Here is a 15902-nt window from a genome sequence, read left to right as displayed (position 1 = left end):
GTACACATTTCCATTGCAGATGGAAAATTTCAGCAGCTTGAAATAGCCATATTGTATTGACCAAGAGAAGAGGTTTTAATAATACTGTATTGAGAGAGTGGAGGGAATTGTGGATTTTGAAATAAGGATCCTAATTTGGGTTAATTAGAATCTTGGGAACACAAAGTGTGTACTGTGATTCATTTTGAGACACTCAGGGTTAGACAATGCCATCTGGGTGGGAGGCAGGAGAAATTATGGGTAAAGATTGAAGAGGGAGAGGAACATTTTGGGTCTTTTCTGAGGGAATTAGAATAGAGACTATCAGTTATTAAGAAGGTGGAGGGAAAGAAATAGCCTGAAGGCTGAGGAACTGGAGTTATACTTGGGCTTATGGTAGTGCGATCCATTACTCCACTGGCCATTTCCTTGATAATCTTACTTTGTGTAGGTAATTTACCTAGTGGAGGAAGGAAAATATTTGGATTTTATAGGGGACTTATGAATATGATCTAAGGCTATATGAGGTAGGACCATAAACTCAAGAACCTTCAGAGAACAGGCAAGTAACAAATACAGGCCACAGCTGAGTGGGGACTGAGAGAAGGCAGGCTTGGCTACAGGACACAGTGCCTCTGAACACTAACTAGTTAATTGTGACCCACATAGGAATGTGGGCCAAGTGATGCCAGATCATCCTTTTATCAAGAGAAGCTACGAATCTCTTGATTCTTATATGTTAACAACTAATTCAACTTAAAAAATGAAAACAAAACTGTATATTCCAAACAGCACATATGTAGCTGTATGTGGCCCACAGCTGTTTGCCATCTCCACTTTACATTTGCTCAACTACTTAAATATCGCTAGGTGATGAGAAGGAACACATTTATTTATTTCTGTCATACTTTAACTCTAGGCTATTCCTAGAGTTCTTTGAAATTTTAGCTAACTCTCTGAGTGCTTTAAGGATTCTATGAGGTGATATTCTTTTATTCACTCTTTTCGATATTGGTTGGTTGGAAGAGATGTTTGCTAAGATTTTTAGCTGGTGGTGTTTTTTTGAGACAGAGTCTTGCTCTGTCTCCCTGGCTGGAGTATAGAGTCATGATCTTGGCTCAGTGCAGCCTCTGCCTCCCGGGTTCTGGAGATTCTCCTGCCTCAGCCTTCCAAGTAGCTGGATTATAGGCGCCCACTACCACGCCTGGCTAATTTTTGTATTTTTAGTAGAGACGGGGTTTTACTGTGTTGTCCAGGCTGGTCTTGAACTCCTGACTTCAGGTGATCCACCTGCCTTGGCCTCCCAAAATGCTGGGATTATAGTTGTGAGCCCCCGTGCTTCGCTGGTTGGTGGTATTTTTGTCTGTGTGTGATTATCATTAAGAGTGTTTAAGTATAAGTGTGCCTGAGGGAAGGGGTCTGGACTAGGTGACCTTTGATGTCCATTTCAGCCATGTGACTTTTAGATTTAATTAGCCGTGGATGCAATGCTATTAATGTTCATGGGCCAGAGGGATAGCAGTTGGAACTGTGCCAAGCAAAATCAAGCCATTCTCAGTGGAAGAGCACTGTGTCAATATGAATTAAGAGGCAGGGGAAGTCTGCTAGGTGAGGCCATAGGAAAGAAGTTCCAAAGCTGTGTTTGGACAAGTGCAAGAAAAAGTCCGATTGTATTGTCATTTACATGTTACATTGCTGAAGTCTAATTTTTAAGTGAGGGTTTGTTTTTGTTGTTTTGCTGTTGATTCAGATTTGAAGACCTTGCTTCTCATCACCCACTGGATTATGCCCAAGACTTTCCTACCCAATGATCCTCCTGCAGCACGCTGTGCTTCTTCCACCTAAGCAGCCCGCATCCTCTCCTCCTATGTCAGTGGCCACTAGGCCTGCAGGAACCTTGCAGCTTCCACCACAGAAGCCGTCTGGGCAGGAGGCTTCCTTGCCTCTTGCAGGGGAAGAAGAGTTCTCGAAGGGTGGGGAGCAAGACTGTGCCCTGGAGGAGCTATGTAAGCCCCTGTACTGCAGACTCTGCAATGTCACCTTGAACTCTGCACAGCAAGCCCAGGCTCATTATCAGGTAAAGGGAGAAAAGAAAACCAGGCATTTAGCAGGGTGAACATTTTAGGGCTCTTCCTATTTAGCATTTGTTTCTCCAGATATGACTGTGCCTGGGAATTTCAGGATGGCTTAGAGAACAACTAAGTATTAATTTGTTTTATTAAAAACCTTATGTTTTTACTCTAAAAATAAGTATCACTTTTTGTAGAATGGGTCTCAACCTCCTACACTAAGCTGCATGGCATTTGATAGCTTACCAGGCTTTGTAGGCAGATATAAATTATCTATACTGGCATTTGAACCTGTAGTCTTAAGAAGAACAAGTATGTAAAACATGATGTGCAGCCTGGGTGACAGAGCGAGACTTCGTCTCAGACAGACAGACAAACCCATGATGTACCAAACTTAATTCCATGTAAAATTGTTTAGAAGCAAATATATTTTGCGTCATTTCAAGGACCTCTGTGCACGACTCTTCTGCTTTCCATTTTTGACTTCTAACTCTTACATATTTTATCACTGGTAAGGAAAACACAGGTATCTTTTTGTAGTGAGAATAAAATGACTTTGGAGTATTGAGCCCTGTCCTTCATTCATAATAAGCATACTCTGATTTATTTTAGTCCGTCAGTGTGAACTAATACTGTTTTTTAAGATTTGAAGCTTTCACCTCCATGTTCAATAGCTAGTGGAAAGGACCATTTTAAAGGGTAATATTACCTAAGAACAATGGAAAATTAAACTTTGATTAGAAAGAGAGGGTACAGTATTTCTTTTTATTCTAGATATTTGTCTGTATAAAGTTACATAATTTCATTTTTCGGAGAAAAGAGACCTGGGAAATAATCAAGGACAAAACCCACTGAATGGTATCTTCCTAGGTCATTATTGATTTGATATTTATTATCTGCGTGAAAATCTCTAGTAATAAGAGTGTGGTAGAAGATTATTACACAGGTATTTCTTCTGTTGTGCCACTGTAACTTTCTCCAACCTAAAGTTTTTGTTTACTGTGGGTGTTAAGTCTTTTCTGTTTCGTTTTGATCCCAAAGGCTGATTATCATGTTGCTGTTGTCTGTCAGAAGTATTCTGATGGTCAGTTGTTCTTTTCTGGTACTTAGGGGAAGACATAATGTGTTGCTTTCCTTAAGTTCCCATTATTTGGGTTTGTTTTACCCGCAGGTACAGAAAGCTGAGTTAATTCTATCTCGCAGATCTTGACATGTGTCATCATTGGTTCCTAAAGGCCTCTTCATTTATTCCTGTGGAATGTTCAGTATTATACCCTAAGACTCACTTTGAAAAAAGAAGCCAGGGTTCTAAAGTTATAATTATTAGCTGTATAAAGCCCGTAACAAATCTTTAACTTGGGAGCAAACCCACTTGTATGCTATACACATGTGTAATTGCCTTTATTTTTTTGAGACCGAGTCTCCCTCTGTTGCCCGGGCTAGAGAGCAGTGGTGTGATCTTGTCTCACTGCAGCCTCTGCCTCCTGGGTTGAGGCTTTTCTCGTGCTTCAGCCTCCCTAGTAGCTGGGATTACAGGTGCTCACCAGCACACCCAGCTAATTTTTGTATTTTTTGGTAGAGATGGAGGTTCGCCATCTTGGCAAGATTCAGTCTACCAAAGTGCTAGGGTTATAGGCATGAGCTACCATGCCCAGCCTATAATTCTCTTTTAGAAGAGTTGTTTACTTTTATGAGGGAAAACTCTTGGGCAGTGTGTAATTTTAACATGTGCATGGATTATACATATGCCTTATTTCTTTTGTCTCCTAATGTAACTTTTTGATTTCATAGACTTTGAAGGGTGCTACTGACGAAAGTCAGTTTGACACAAGGCCATTGGATTATAACGCTAAAACTAGATAAGCAGAATGAATATTTATTTGTTTTTTGGGACGGAATTTCACTCTTATTGCCCAGGCTGGATTGCAATGCTATGATCTTGGCTCACTGCAACCTCTGTCTCCCTGGTTCAAGGGATTCTCCTGCCTCAGCCTCCTGAGTAGATGGGATTATAGGTATTTGCTACCATGCCTGGCTAATTTTGTATTTTTAGTAGAGATGGGGTTTCACCATGTTGGCCAGGCTGGTCTCGAACTCTCGACCTAAGGTGATCCGCCCACTTGGCCCTTTCAGAGTGCTGGGATTACAGGTGAGTCACTGCGCCCAGCCTGTTTTTTTCTTTTATTTTACATTTTTGTATATGTTTATTCTAAACTTTTTAGTTGACAGGATTAGTAATTCTGCTTAATTTCAGTTTCCTCAATGGTACAGTGAATAAATAAATTAGAAAATAGAAGGGAAATAAAATTTAGGTAAATTTCTCAAAAATCAGGATTTTTTTTTTTTTTGGATCAGAGTCTCATTCTGTTGCCAGGCTGGCATGCAATGGTGCGATCTCAGCTTACTACAACCTCCGCCTCCTGGGTTCAAGTGATTCTCCTCAGGAGCCTCCGTCTCCTGAGTAGCTGGGACTATGATGCGTGCCACAATGCCCAGCTAATTTTTTGTATATTTAGTAGAGACAGGATTTCACCATGTTGGCCAGGATGGTCTCAATCACTCTGTAATCCCAAAGTTCTGGGATTACAGGCGTGAGCCACTGCGCCCGGCCAAAAATCAGAATTTTTAAGTGGATAGGTTGAAGAAGAACAGGATGTAACGGGAAAATTTGAGCAGCTAAAAACCAGGGTAAAGATGGGAAAGAAAAGAGCCAAGTGAGTAATCAGAGAGTAGAACCTTATAGAAAATGAAAAGTTTGGGTATAATAAAATATATTGCTAAGACCTTAGAAGCAAAAACTTGAATGAGACCGATGTTATTGATAACTCTTAGAGAAGGTTTTAACAGAGAACTAAGGCAAAGCAGTTCATGTGTAAAAATACAGAGCAATTACATTAGAGTAACAGAAGAAAGCTAATCTTAGAAGTGAAATTTGGATTTTGATAAGATAGAAATGGTCAAGGTAAGAATGTATAGTCCAAAGTACAGGTCAGAATAATAAACAGAGTTTTAACATAACCTAGGAGTGGGTGAGCCGCTACAGAAGGAAAGCAGAGAAATGTTAGCTGAAAAGATGCATCAGAGGGTGTATATGAATAAGCAGTAATGAAAGAAAGACTTGTGAAGACAAGGTTAACACCAGGCCAGGTGTGGTGGCTCACACCTGTAATCCCAGCACTTTGGGAGCCTGAGGTAGGAAGATTGCTTGCATTCAGTTCGAGACCAGCCTGGGCAGCATAACAAGACCCCAGTCTCTACAAAAATACAAGGAAATTAGCTGGGCATAGTGGCAGACACTTGTGGTCCCAGCTACTCATGAGGCTGAGACAGGAGGAACACTTGGGCCTGGGAGATGGAGGCAGTGAGCTATGATCATGATCGTGTCATTGCACTCCAGCCTGGACAACAGAGCGAGACCTTGTCTCAAAACAAAGGCAAAAACAGCAACAACAAAACACACACAATAAAGAGAAGGGTAAGACCAATGAGTAAGGCTTACCAAGTACAGGAATAAGTAGAATGCCAATGATTGTAGACTAATAAAGTGGTTTGGGATTAAATGAGATGATGGATGTAAAATTGTATTTCAACGCTAAAAACTTGCTTTCTAATTTTTAATGCAGAGCATTACTAAACTGTACATTCATTATTTCAGTTATGTGTGAGATAAAATGGGTAACGGGTAGCCTGTTTATGAGCTAGAAACACATTCATGTGAAGTGATAAATCACTGTGATTACATTACTCAAAACTTTGTAGTCAGTTGATGCCATTGTTGAAATCGTGGAGTTTCAAATTGCCTCAGGAATTGTAAACAATGGTGGTTACAGTAGAGCTGGACTGTCTCATGTTCCAGTAATCCAGGACACACAGTGGAAACTGCCCAATAAATCCTTCCCTGTAAGCGCACTAGCGTTTTTTCCTAACATCCCAGTGTTCCCAAGCTGGGGCTACCTTAGCAGTGACCCATGTCTATCTGTAGTCATCACAGATTTAGTTTTAGTCCCAGGACTTTTAAAAACTGGTCAGTTGGCTTCAAAACATCATCAGCTATTGTTTTATTTTTAATGAAGTCATCGAACTTTATAGTCTTAAAATTAGGGCTTTGAGTATAATAATTTAAAATCCAATCTTTGGAGGAGAAACATACTCGCATTTTATTAAAGTCTATCTGCAACTTCAGGTTACTTAGGGCAAGGCTGTCACGGAGTAACATACCACTGTTTCCTCAGCATAAATGCCCAGAGGAGAAATTGCTGTGACGTGGAAGGTTACTAACGGAAATAAAAAAAGAAGCAAAAAGCATGGGTGAATTTTGCTAAGGCATCCACAGTATAAAGTCACCAATTTATTTGCTAATTTGTATATACATTTGATCTACTTACTCAAAGTATAGTTATAAAATTTGTCATAAACATGGCTTTCTATTTGTCATATTTAGTAGCCAAAATAACAATGTACCATGTTAATTAGATTAATTAATGGAAGAACACAGGTGAAAAAGTAGTTTTAGATGCTGGGTGTAGTGGTCTTAATTTGTGATCATAGCGAAGAGAATGCTATTAGATTTTTCCCAAAATTTAAAGCACTGATTTTGGCACATTTTAACATTGATCACCCAGGTTTGGATCAGTGAATTAAATCTCAGCTAATTTTCATGTATTCAAAGTTATCCTATCTGATTTTTTTTCCAGATGGACTTGCAGTGGACTGAGAGTGGCCAAAAGACACTTCAGATTTGGTTTTAATGCATGTGCTTTACACATGGCATATATACTTTGGAATCTAACAGCTTTGGGCTAGAATCTTGGCTCAGTTACTTTAGGCGACAGAGGAGACACTGAATCTCTGTTATCTGTAAAGTACAAGTCACTGTACTTCCTGTGTAGGATTGTGAGAATTGCATATGTTATATTAATAAATGCTGGTTGATTGAAATATGTTGCTGTTGTTTAGAAATGTTGGCGGGGCGTGCTGGCTCATGCCTGTAAATCTCAGAACTTTGGGAGGCGGAGGCGGGCGGATTACAAGGTCAGGAGATCGAGACCATCCCAGCCAACATGGTGAAACCCCATCACTACAAAAAATACAAAAATTAGTGGGGCATGGTGGTGTGTGCCTATAATCCCAGCTACTCCAGAGGCTGAGGCATGAGAATCCCTTGAACCAAGGAGGCAGAGGTTGCAGTGAACCTAGATAGTGTCACCTCACTCCAGCCTGGTGAGAGAGCAAGACTCCATCTCAAAAAAAAAAGTGTTTGGGTCTCAAATGAGCAGAAGTTCCTTTCATCCTGTAGCTTTAGAAGGACTTAAAATGAGATGGTACACAGCTGTCACTGTTGTTACTACCTTGATACTACACAGCTGTCACTGTTGTTATTACCTTGATACTAACTTGCTGTAGGACCCTGTGTAAATAAGCAACACTTTGTTTTCCTTGATCATTCTTCAGAGATACTCTTAGATCCAGAGACCAGGTTACTTTAAAAGATTTTCATGAAGAGTAATTCAACCAACAGATGAGGCAAAATGACATGATTTTCAAATATAAATGTGCTTTCAACCATACTACTCGTCTTGTCAGCTTAGTCCGTTTACCCAAGAACCAATCCTTTTGGGTTTTCTTGTTCTGCTCTCTGAAATCACCAACCCTGTAGGCTTTTCTAGCTCTTGCTTTAATCATTTTAGAGGACAGAAGCTCTGTAATACTGCCAGTTTTCTGCCTTCTCCTCTAGTCTACCCCACATCATTTCTTTTTTCGAAATGGTAGATATCCTTTCTTTTGTCTGAGTTTGACTCCTCATCCTGTCTTCTGGATTTCATCGCCTTTTCACCTCATTCACGTAAAAAATATGCTCAAATTTCTTCTTTATAAATAAAAGTAGCAACAGCAAGCTTCCCTTTGCTTTTAATTCCTCCTGTTAGTAAGCTTTCTCCTCTTTCCTTTCCTTGGCATTCTGCTGGGTATAATTGTTCTCTTTAGGTCTTCATTTCCCTTTCATTCTCCAGCTCACTGTACTCTGAATCTCATTCAAATAGGCCACTGAAATGGTCCTTTCCAGTGTCACCATGATCTTCAGGCCAAATCTAACTCCTTTTTTCTTGACCCCTTTGTAGCATTAGCCAGCGGTACCAACTTTCTCTTTAAAAAATTAAAAAGCCCCTCCCCGCTTGCCCTCGGAGCCGCTAAGCGGCTGCCTTCTTCACCGCCCGCCGAGATGGCGCTTGACCCCGCAGAGCAGCATCTCAGACATGTCGAAAAAGATGTTTTGATCCCTAAAAAAATGAGAGAAAAGGCCAGAGAGAGGTGTTCCGAACAAATTCAAGATTTTACCAAATGTTGCCAGGACTCTGGAGTTCTTATGGTAATAAAATGCCGGAAAGAAAACTGCATTGAAAGAATGTCTAACTGCTTACTATACTGATCCAGCCTTTTATGAAGAATGCAAAATGGAATACCTGAAGGAAAGGGAAGAATTCAGAAGAACTGGAATTCCTGCAAAGAAAAGGCTACAGAAGCTTCCCACAAGCATGTAGGCAGATACTCAAATGACATTCAGGAAATCTAATATTCATGGAAGTCATTTTATAGTATAAATCACCTTAAATAATGGACTGAAGATAAGAATGTTTGCTTTATCTTAATTATGGAAATATTAATTTTATCTGAAATAAATATTTAAAAAAAAAATTAAAAAATATTTTTCCTTAAAATAACGCCTGAGAAACCACAGGGTTTATAATGACAAGTAGTAATTACCTGTTCTTCTTTCCCCAACCGTTGCTACCTATTCTTCTCCATTCTCTTCTCCTTTCTGACTCCCAGCTTGAACTGGCTGTAGTTTTACTGTGACACTGTCAAGATTGATCACATTTTTATCCATTCTATCATCAAATTAAGTTTTCCATGCTCTATTTGCAGGTTGATTCCAATTGTCGAGAAATAACATTCAGCTTTTGCATTATTGTGAGTAGGGAAATACTGTTCACTGCACAGCTGTTTCCTTCCCTATATTTCCAGTGTCATGAGCTACTCACAAGAGAGTTCAAATAGGTAGCCGTTTCCTGAATGCTGCCAGTTGCTCAAAGTTGTGTCTGTTTTAGTTTGCTTCATGTGGGGATTATAGGTTTGAAATAACTTTTTGTTTTTTCTTGAGTTTCTGGTGCTTAAAAAAAAACTAGACAGAAGAATCTTAAGCCTTTCAAAAAAGCTTCTCAATCTTTCTTTATATTGCTTACAACCCATTACATTTATCTTCACGAAACCTACTGTTTTCTGATTCTGATTTTGACTAGTTGTTCTAGTTTGGATTAGTTGTTTCACATTTGAATCATTGCTCCATTTTGTAGGTTTTTCTATTTCCTGGAGTTTTTAGCTGCTTTTTGTCTCCCTGCTTTTTCTTGCATTATATTTATTTTCCATATCATCATTCTTCCCTCCACCCCTAAATCTCAATCTCACTATTTGTTGCATGGAACTTTCCTTTTATCCTGGATCCCTCTATCTCCTTACTCCATTTTCAGCTGCCGTCTGTTGGGTTTGCTGCACAGCTTTGTCAACATTGGATTTACCACTCTTTCAGTTGGACCACTATTTTCTAAATATACATGTTTTCTTTTTTAAATCTTTTGTTGAAATATATTGCCATATTACTTTAAGGAAGAAAGAATGAATATAAATGTATAATACATTATGTTCCTTGAAATAAAATGAGGGATTAATGGGAAATAAATTTTTTGAGCCCTTGTGTTTTTTCAAAAAAATGTTTGCATTGTGCCTTCATATTTGACAGTTCAGTTCTAAGTTGAAAATTATTTTTCTTTGGAATCTTAATAGCCGTCCTGTTTTTATCATCTCATGTTGCTGAAGAGAAATCTTCTGATTCTTATTCTTTTGTTGGTGACCTATTTTAATTTCGTGTCTTTTTTTTTTCCCCTGGAAACTTTTAGGCTCTCCTTTTTATCCTTGTAGTCTGAGTTCTGACAATGAGGACTGTGTCTCGTTTTCCCCTGGATACTTTTTCATTGTTCACAGTAGAAACTTTCAGTTTGTGTACTTCTGTTTCACTTGTACTGGAGAATTTAATAACCATTCTTCTTTCGTTTTCATTTTTGAGACAGAGTCTCATTCTGTTGCCCGGGCTAGAGGGCAGTGGTGTGGTCTCAGCTCATTGCAACCTCCGCTTCCTGGGTGTAAGCAATTCTCCTGCCTCAGCCTCTCTAGTAGCTGGGATTACAGGCGCCTGCCACCACGCCCAGCTAATTTCTTTGTATTTTTAGTAGAGACGGGGTTTCACCATCTTGGCCAGGCTGGTCTTGAACTCCTGACCTCAGGTCATCCACCTGCCTCGGCCTCTTCTGAGTTACTATTCACTACATTATTTGTCTCTCCTTCTGGGAATCCTGTTAGCCATTCTCATAGATCTGCTGGATTGATTCTCTTTTATTTTTCCAGTTTTATTGAAGTATAATTGATGGATTCTTTATATTTTATTATCTCTGCTTTTATCATTCTCTAATTTTTTAATTCAAATTTGAAACATGATCTTGACTTCTAATCTTATATTAAATATTTTAATTTGACAGTCATTTTTAATTTTTAAATTTAAATGTTGCATTCAAATATTAACATTTTACATACTTACAGTAAAATTGTCAAAATCAGGAAATTAACACTGATTTAAATAAATAAGACCTCTGAATTTCTTATTGTTCTCATTTCATAGCATCTGTTTTATAGGATATTAGTTAAGAATCTGAAATCATGGACTTTGGGGTCAGACTAGTATTCAGTCTTGTGGTCTTACTACTCACTAGATGTATGATGTCGGAAACATTTCCTAACCCTTCTCTGCCTCATGAAGACGGAGATGCTGATGAGGAGGATGATGCTAATAATACCTGCATGTTACTATGTGTAGGTCGTTTAGAATAGTTCCTGGCACCTGAGATAGTCCTTGATAGTGCTGAGTGGTCCTGAGGTGCAATGGAACCAGATTGTCCCAGCTCTGCATTGGACATTTGTGGCGTTGGATGAGTTTTATTTTTATTTCATCAACTTTTTAGTTTGAATTATTTTATACTTAGAAAACAGTGCCAAACATAGTACAAATAATTCCTGTATGTACCTTATTCGGATTCCCCAAACATTAACATTTTACATAACTACAGTACAGTTGTCAAAATCAGGAATTTAACACTGATTCAAATAATATTATTTAATGTACATACTATTTACAATTCATTAATTGTCTGCTAATTTCCCTGATTTTAGTATTTATTCCAGGATGAACTTTTGCAGGTAGCTTCATGTCTCCTTTAATTTGGACAGGTCCCTGGTTTTTCTTTGCTTTTTATCATCTTGCCATTTTTGAAGGTTGTTTGATAGAATGTCCCAAATTTGGTCTTGTTTGATGTTTGATTAAATTCAGGTTATGTGTTTTTTTTTTAGCAAGAATACCACAGAAATGATGCTGTGTTCTTCCAGGAGCATCATACCATGAAGGACGTGATGTGAATATCCTGTGTTACTGGTGCTGTTAACGTTGATCACTTGTTCTAGCTGGTGCCTGCTGTAGTTCTCCTTTGCAAAGCTACTCTTTGTGTTCAACAAATCTTATATGGGGACATGCTTTAGATTATGTGAATATTTTATTTCTCATCATAGTTTTGTTCACTGATGATTCTTGTCTGCAATAATTATTACTGTGACATTTGCCAAATGGTGATTTTTCTGTTTTAATCATTCCTTCTAATTACTTGGAATTTTGCTTTAAGAAAGAACTTTCTGGCCGGGCGCGGTGACTCAAGCCTGTAATCCCAGCACTTTGGGAGGCCGAGGCGGGTGGATCATTGAGGTCAACAGATCGAGACCATCCTGGTCAACATGGTAAAACCCCATCTCTACTAAAAATACAAAAAATTAGCTGGGCATGGTGGCACATGCCTGTAATCCCAGCTACTCAGGAGGCTGAGGCAGGAGAATTGCCTGAACCCCGGAGGCGGAGGTTGCGGTGAGCCGAGATCGCGCCATTGCACTCCAGCCTCGGTAACAAGAGCGAAACTCCGTCTCAAAAAAAAAAAAAAGAAAGAACTTTCCCATTTTTGCATTAATGTATTCAGTTATTTATATTACTGTGGATTTATGGATTCTAATTTACTCTAGGCATATGATCTTTTACTATCATTATTTATTTTGATTTATTTATTTGAGACAGAGTCTTGCTCTGTTACGCAGGCTGAAGTGCCGTGGCACAATCTCCACTTACTGCAACCTGCGCCTCCCAGGTTCAAGCAATTCTCCTGCCTCAGCCTCCCGAGTAGCTGGGATTACAGGTGCCTGCCACCATGTCTGGCTAATTTTCGTATTGTTAGTAGAGACAGGGTTTCACCATGTTGGCCAGGCTGGTCTTGAACTCCTGATCTCAGGTGATCTGTCTACCTCAGCCTTTCAAAGTGCTAGGATTAAAGGTGTGAGCCACTGTGCCCAGCCTTTTTGATAATTGGTGTTCCAAAATTTTTTTTTTCTGGTTTTTTATTTATTATACTTCAAGTTCGGGGTACATGTGCAGAATGTTGAGGTTTGTGGTATACGTGTGCCGTAGTGGTTTGCTGCATCCATCACTCTGTTATCTACTTTAGATATTTCTGCTAATGCTATCCCTTCCCTAGCCCCACATCCTCTGACAGACCCCAGTGTGTGATGTTCCCCTCAAAATTTATTTACTTTTTATTTTTATTTTTTTGAGAAGGAGTCTTCCTTTGTCACCCAGGCTGGAGTGCAGTGACACAGTCTTGGCTCACTGCAACCTCCACTTCCTGGGTTCAAGGGATTATCCTGCCTCAGCCTTTTGAGTAGCTGAGATTACAAGTGTGTTCACCACACCCGGCTCATCTTTGTATTTTTAGTAGAGACAGGGTTTTACCATGTTGGCCAGGTTAGTCTCCAACTCCTGGGCTCAAGCGATCCACCTGCCTTGGCCTCCCAAAGTGCTGGGATTACAGGTGTGAGCCCTCAAGTTTGACCAGTGTGAGTTCCTTCAAGTTGATGTATATGTCTCTTGAACATTTCCGTATTTTTTCCTACATACTTCCTTACTTTATGGCAATACAAAATAAGGATTTTCTTATACTTTCCACATACCAGCCATTATTTGAAAAGTGTGTTCTTTTTTTTTTTTTTTTAAATTGGAGAATGGCATTTAGAAACCAAAATTTAGGGCGTAGGTGTTCTCTTTGGTGCTGGGATGCTGTTGTGTTTAGACCCTCTCAGTAGACAGAGCTAGCAAATATTTGTATGCATACACATATCTGTATCTATCTATGTGTACATGTATTAAAACTGAGTTCAGACTGATACCTCCAATGTCGGTGCAACACAGTGTTCTTTCTAGCATTCCATCTGTTCTCTGTTTAACTCCTTTCTTAGATAGTGAGAAATCTGGGCTTTCATTCTTTACAAAATACACATGCAAACACATACATACATTTGTGCACACACATAGATATGTGTACTCCCATACACTCAGTACACATAGAATAGTTTGGGAATTGATAATTTGTACGCCTGTGAGGAAGAAAACCGTACTAACCAGAGGATAGTATTTACATATTGTTCTTTTGTCTTATTATATATTGTCAAAATACTGTTTTTCAAAGTTCTTAGGTTGCAAAGGTTGGACCTACAAAGAGTTCTCCTTTGTAAAGTTACTATTTTTCTTTTTGCGTTTAATAAATAGTATATGGGAAGATACTTTGAGACTATGTGAATATGTAAGTAGTATTTTTTCCCCTCTTTCCATGTGGTTATGTGATTCATGTTTTTCATATAGTTAGATACGTTTGTTTCTCTTTATATTTCATTTTGGGTCCTCCCCCATACTTGCTGATTCAGAATCTTTTTCTAAGTCTGTGAATTTACTACTGTAGTTTTAGAAGTCAGAACTATACTAAAATATATACTAAACTAAGTGCCACACCTATCCCTTGTAGTCCATTCTTTTTTTTCTTTTTGAGATAGGGTCATGCTCTGTCACCCAGGTTGGAGTGCAGTGGCATGATCACAGCTCACTATAGCTTTGAGTTCTGGGGAGTCAAGACATCCTCCCACCTCAGCCTCCTGAATAGCTGGGACTACAGGCATATGCCACCGTGCGCAACTAATTTTTTTTTATTATATGTAGAGATGGGGACTCCCTCTGTTTTCCAGGCAGGTCTTGAATTCCTGGTCTCAGTCTTCCCACCTTGGCACGCCAAATTGCTGGGATTACAGGCATGAGCCACTGCTCCTGACCCCTTATGGCCTATTCTTATTACTCCAATAGTTTGCCTATTACTCCAATAGCTTGCCTTTTAAAATGACTTTATTCCTGTTTTTTTTTTTTTTTTTTTTGCAGTTTTAATAAATATTATTTTTTTTATATATGTATATTTTATTGCACTTTAGGTTCTGGGATACATATGCAGATCATGCAGGATTATTGCAGGATTATGTACATACATGGCAATGTGGTTTGCTGCCTCCATCCCCCCGTCACCTGTATCTGGCATTTCTCCCCATGTTATCCCTATCCAACCTCCCTACCTGCTGCTGTCCCTCCCCAAGTCCCCCACAATAGTTCCCAGTGTATGATGCTCCCCTCCCTGTGTTCATGTGTTCTCATTGTTCACTCGCCTGTGAGTGAGAACATGCAGTGTTTGATTTTGTGTTTTTGTGTTGGTTTGCTGAGAATGATGGTTTCCAGGTTTATCCATGTCCCTACAAAGGACGTGAACACATTGTTTGTTATGGCTGCGTAGTATTCCATGGTGTGCCGCATTTACTTTATCCAGTCTGTTATTTATGGGCACTTGGGTTGGTTCCAGGTCTTTGCTATTGTAAACAGTGCTGCAATGAACATATGTGTCTTCATAATGGAACGATTTATAATCCTTTGGATATATACCCAGTAATGGGATTGCCGGGTCAAGTGGAATTTCTATTTCTAGGTCCTTGAGGAACTGCCACACTGACTTCCACAATGGTTGAACTAATTTACACACTCACCAACAGTGTAAAAGTGTTCCTATTTCTCTACATCCTCTCCAGCATCTGTTGTCTCCAGATTTTTTTTTTTTTTTTTGGGGCGGGAGGAAGGCAGGAAGGAAGGGAAGAAGGACGGTAGGGAGGAAGGAAGGAATGAAGGAAGGAAGCAAGGAAGGGAGGAAGCGGGGAGGGAGGGAGGGAAGGGAAGAAAGGAAATCAAGCAATGAAAAGAGACATTGCCGACCTGGATCTAGAGGTTTACAAGTTGATTTCTTTTTTTTTTGAGAGAAGGAAAGAAAAAAAAAAAAAGTAAAGGAGAGGAAGAAAGAGGAAGAGAAAGAGGGAGAGTAAATGGAAATATTGCTTTATTTTGAAAAAAATTGGGTATTAATAATGGCCAATCAATGTTTCATTTAAACTAATGGGTAGGTGTGATGTGGTATTGACAAGAATGTATATTTTGTGTATTTGAAGTGGAGAGCTCTATAAATATTTATTAAGTTTACTTGTTCTGGATCTGAGTTCGAGTCCTTGATATCCTTATTAATTTTCTGTCTCATTGAGTCTAAGTCTCCTATCTGGGTGTTAGGATCGTTAGCTCTTGTTGTTGCATTGATCCTTTTACCACTATATCTTTGTTGCTTTAAAATCTATTTTATCCGATACAAGAATTGCAACTCCTGCTTTTTATTTATTTATTATTTATTTTTGCTCTCCATTTGGTTGGTAAATCTTTCTCCATCCCTTTGTTTTGAGTCTTTGTGTATCCTTGCATGTGAAACAGGTCTGGATGTAACATGCCGTTGGGTTTTGGCTGTGTCTTTTGATTGG

At 39.1% G+C, this 15902-nt stretch overlaps 1 protein-coding gene and 1 pseudogene across 8 annotated transcripts in view; both read left to right on the top strand.

Moving 5' to 3' along the window:
- The window catches only part of ZMAT3 (zinc finger matrin-type 3), a 46567-nt gene that overhangs the window by 2741 nt on the left and 27924 nt on the right, over positions 1-15902 (top strand). For all 7 annotated transcript variants that reach the window (XR_013527013.1, XM_078350192.1, XM_078350191.1 and 4 more), the window contains exon 2: positions 1730-2056. Coding sequence is in view for 6 of the 7 variants with exons in the window: in XM_078350192.1 (XP_078206318.1) it covers positions 1787-2056 (270 nt within the window). In the remaining variant the exon portion in view is untranslated. The remainder of the gene's footprint in view (positions 1-1729; positions 2057-15902) is intronic.
- On the top strand, positions 8236-8746 carry LOC118148030 (COX assembly mitochondrial protein homolog; annotated as a pseudogene). The gene has a single exon (XR_013527014.1). The product of XR_013527014.1 is annotated as a COX assembly mitochondrial protein homolog (transcript).

Source organism: Callithrix jacchus, chromosome 15 (assembly GCF_049354715.1).
Source record: "Callithrix jacchus isolate 240 chromosome 15, calJac240_pri, whole genome shotgun sequence".
Classification (NCBI taxonomy): domain Eukaryota; kingdom Metazoa; phylum Chordata; class Mammalia; order Primates; family Cebidae; genus Callithrix; species Callithrix jacchus.
This window is presented reverse-complemented; position numbering and strand designations above follow the sequence as displayed.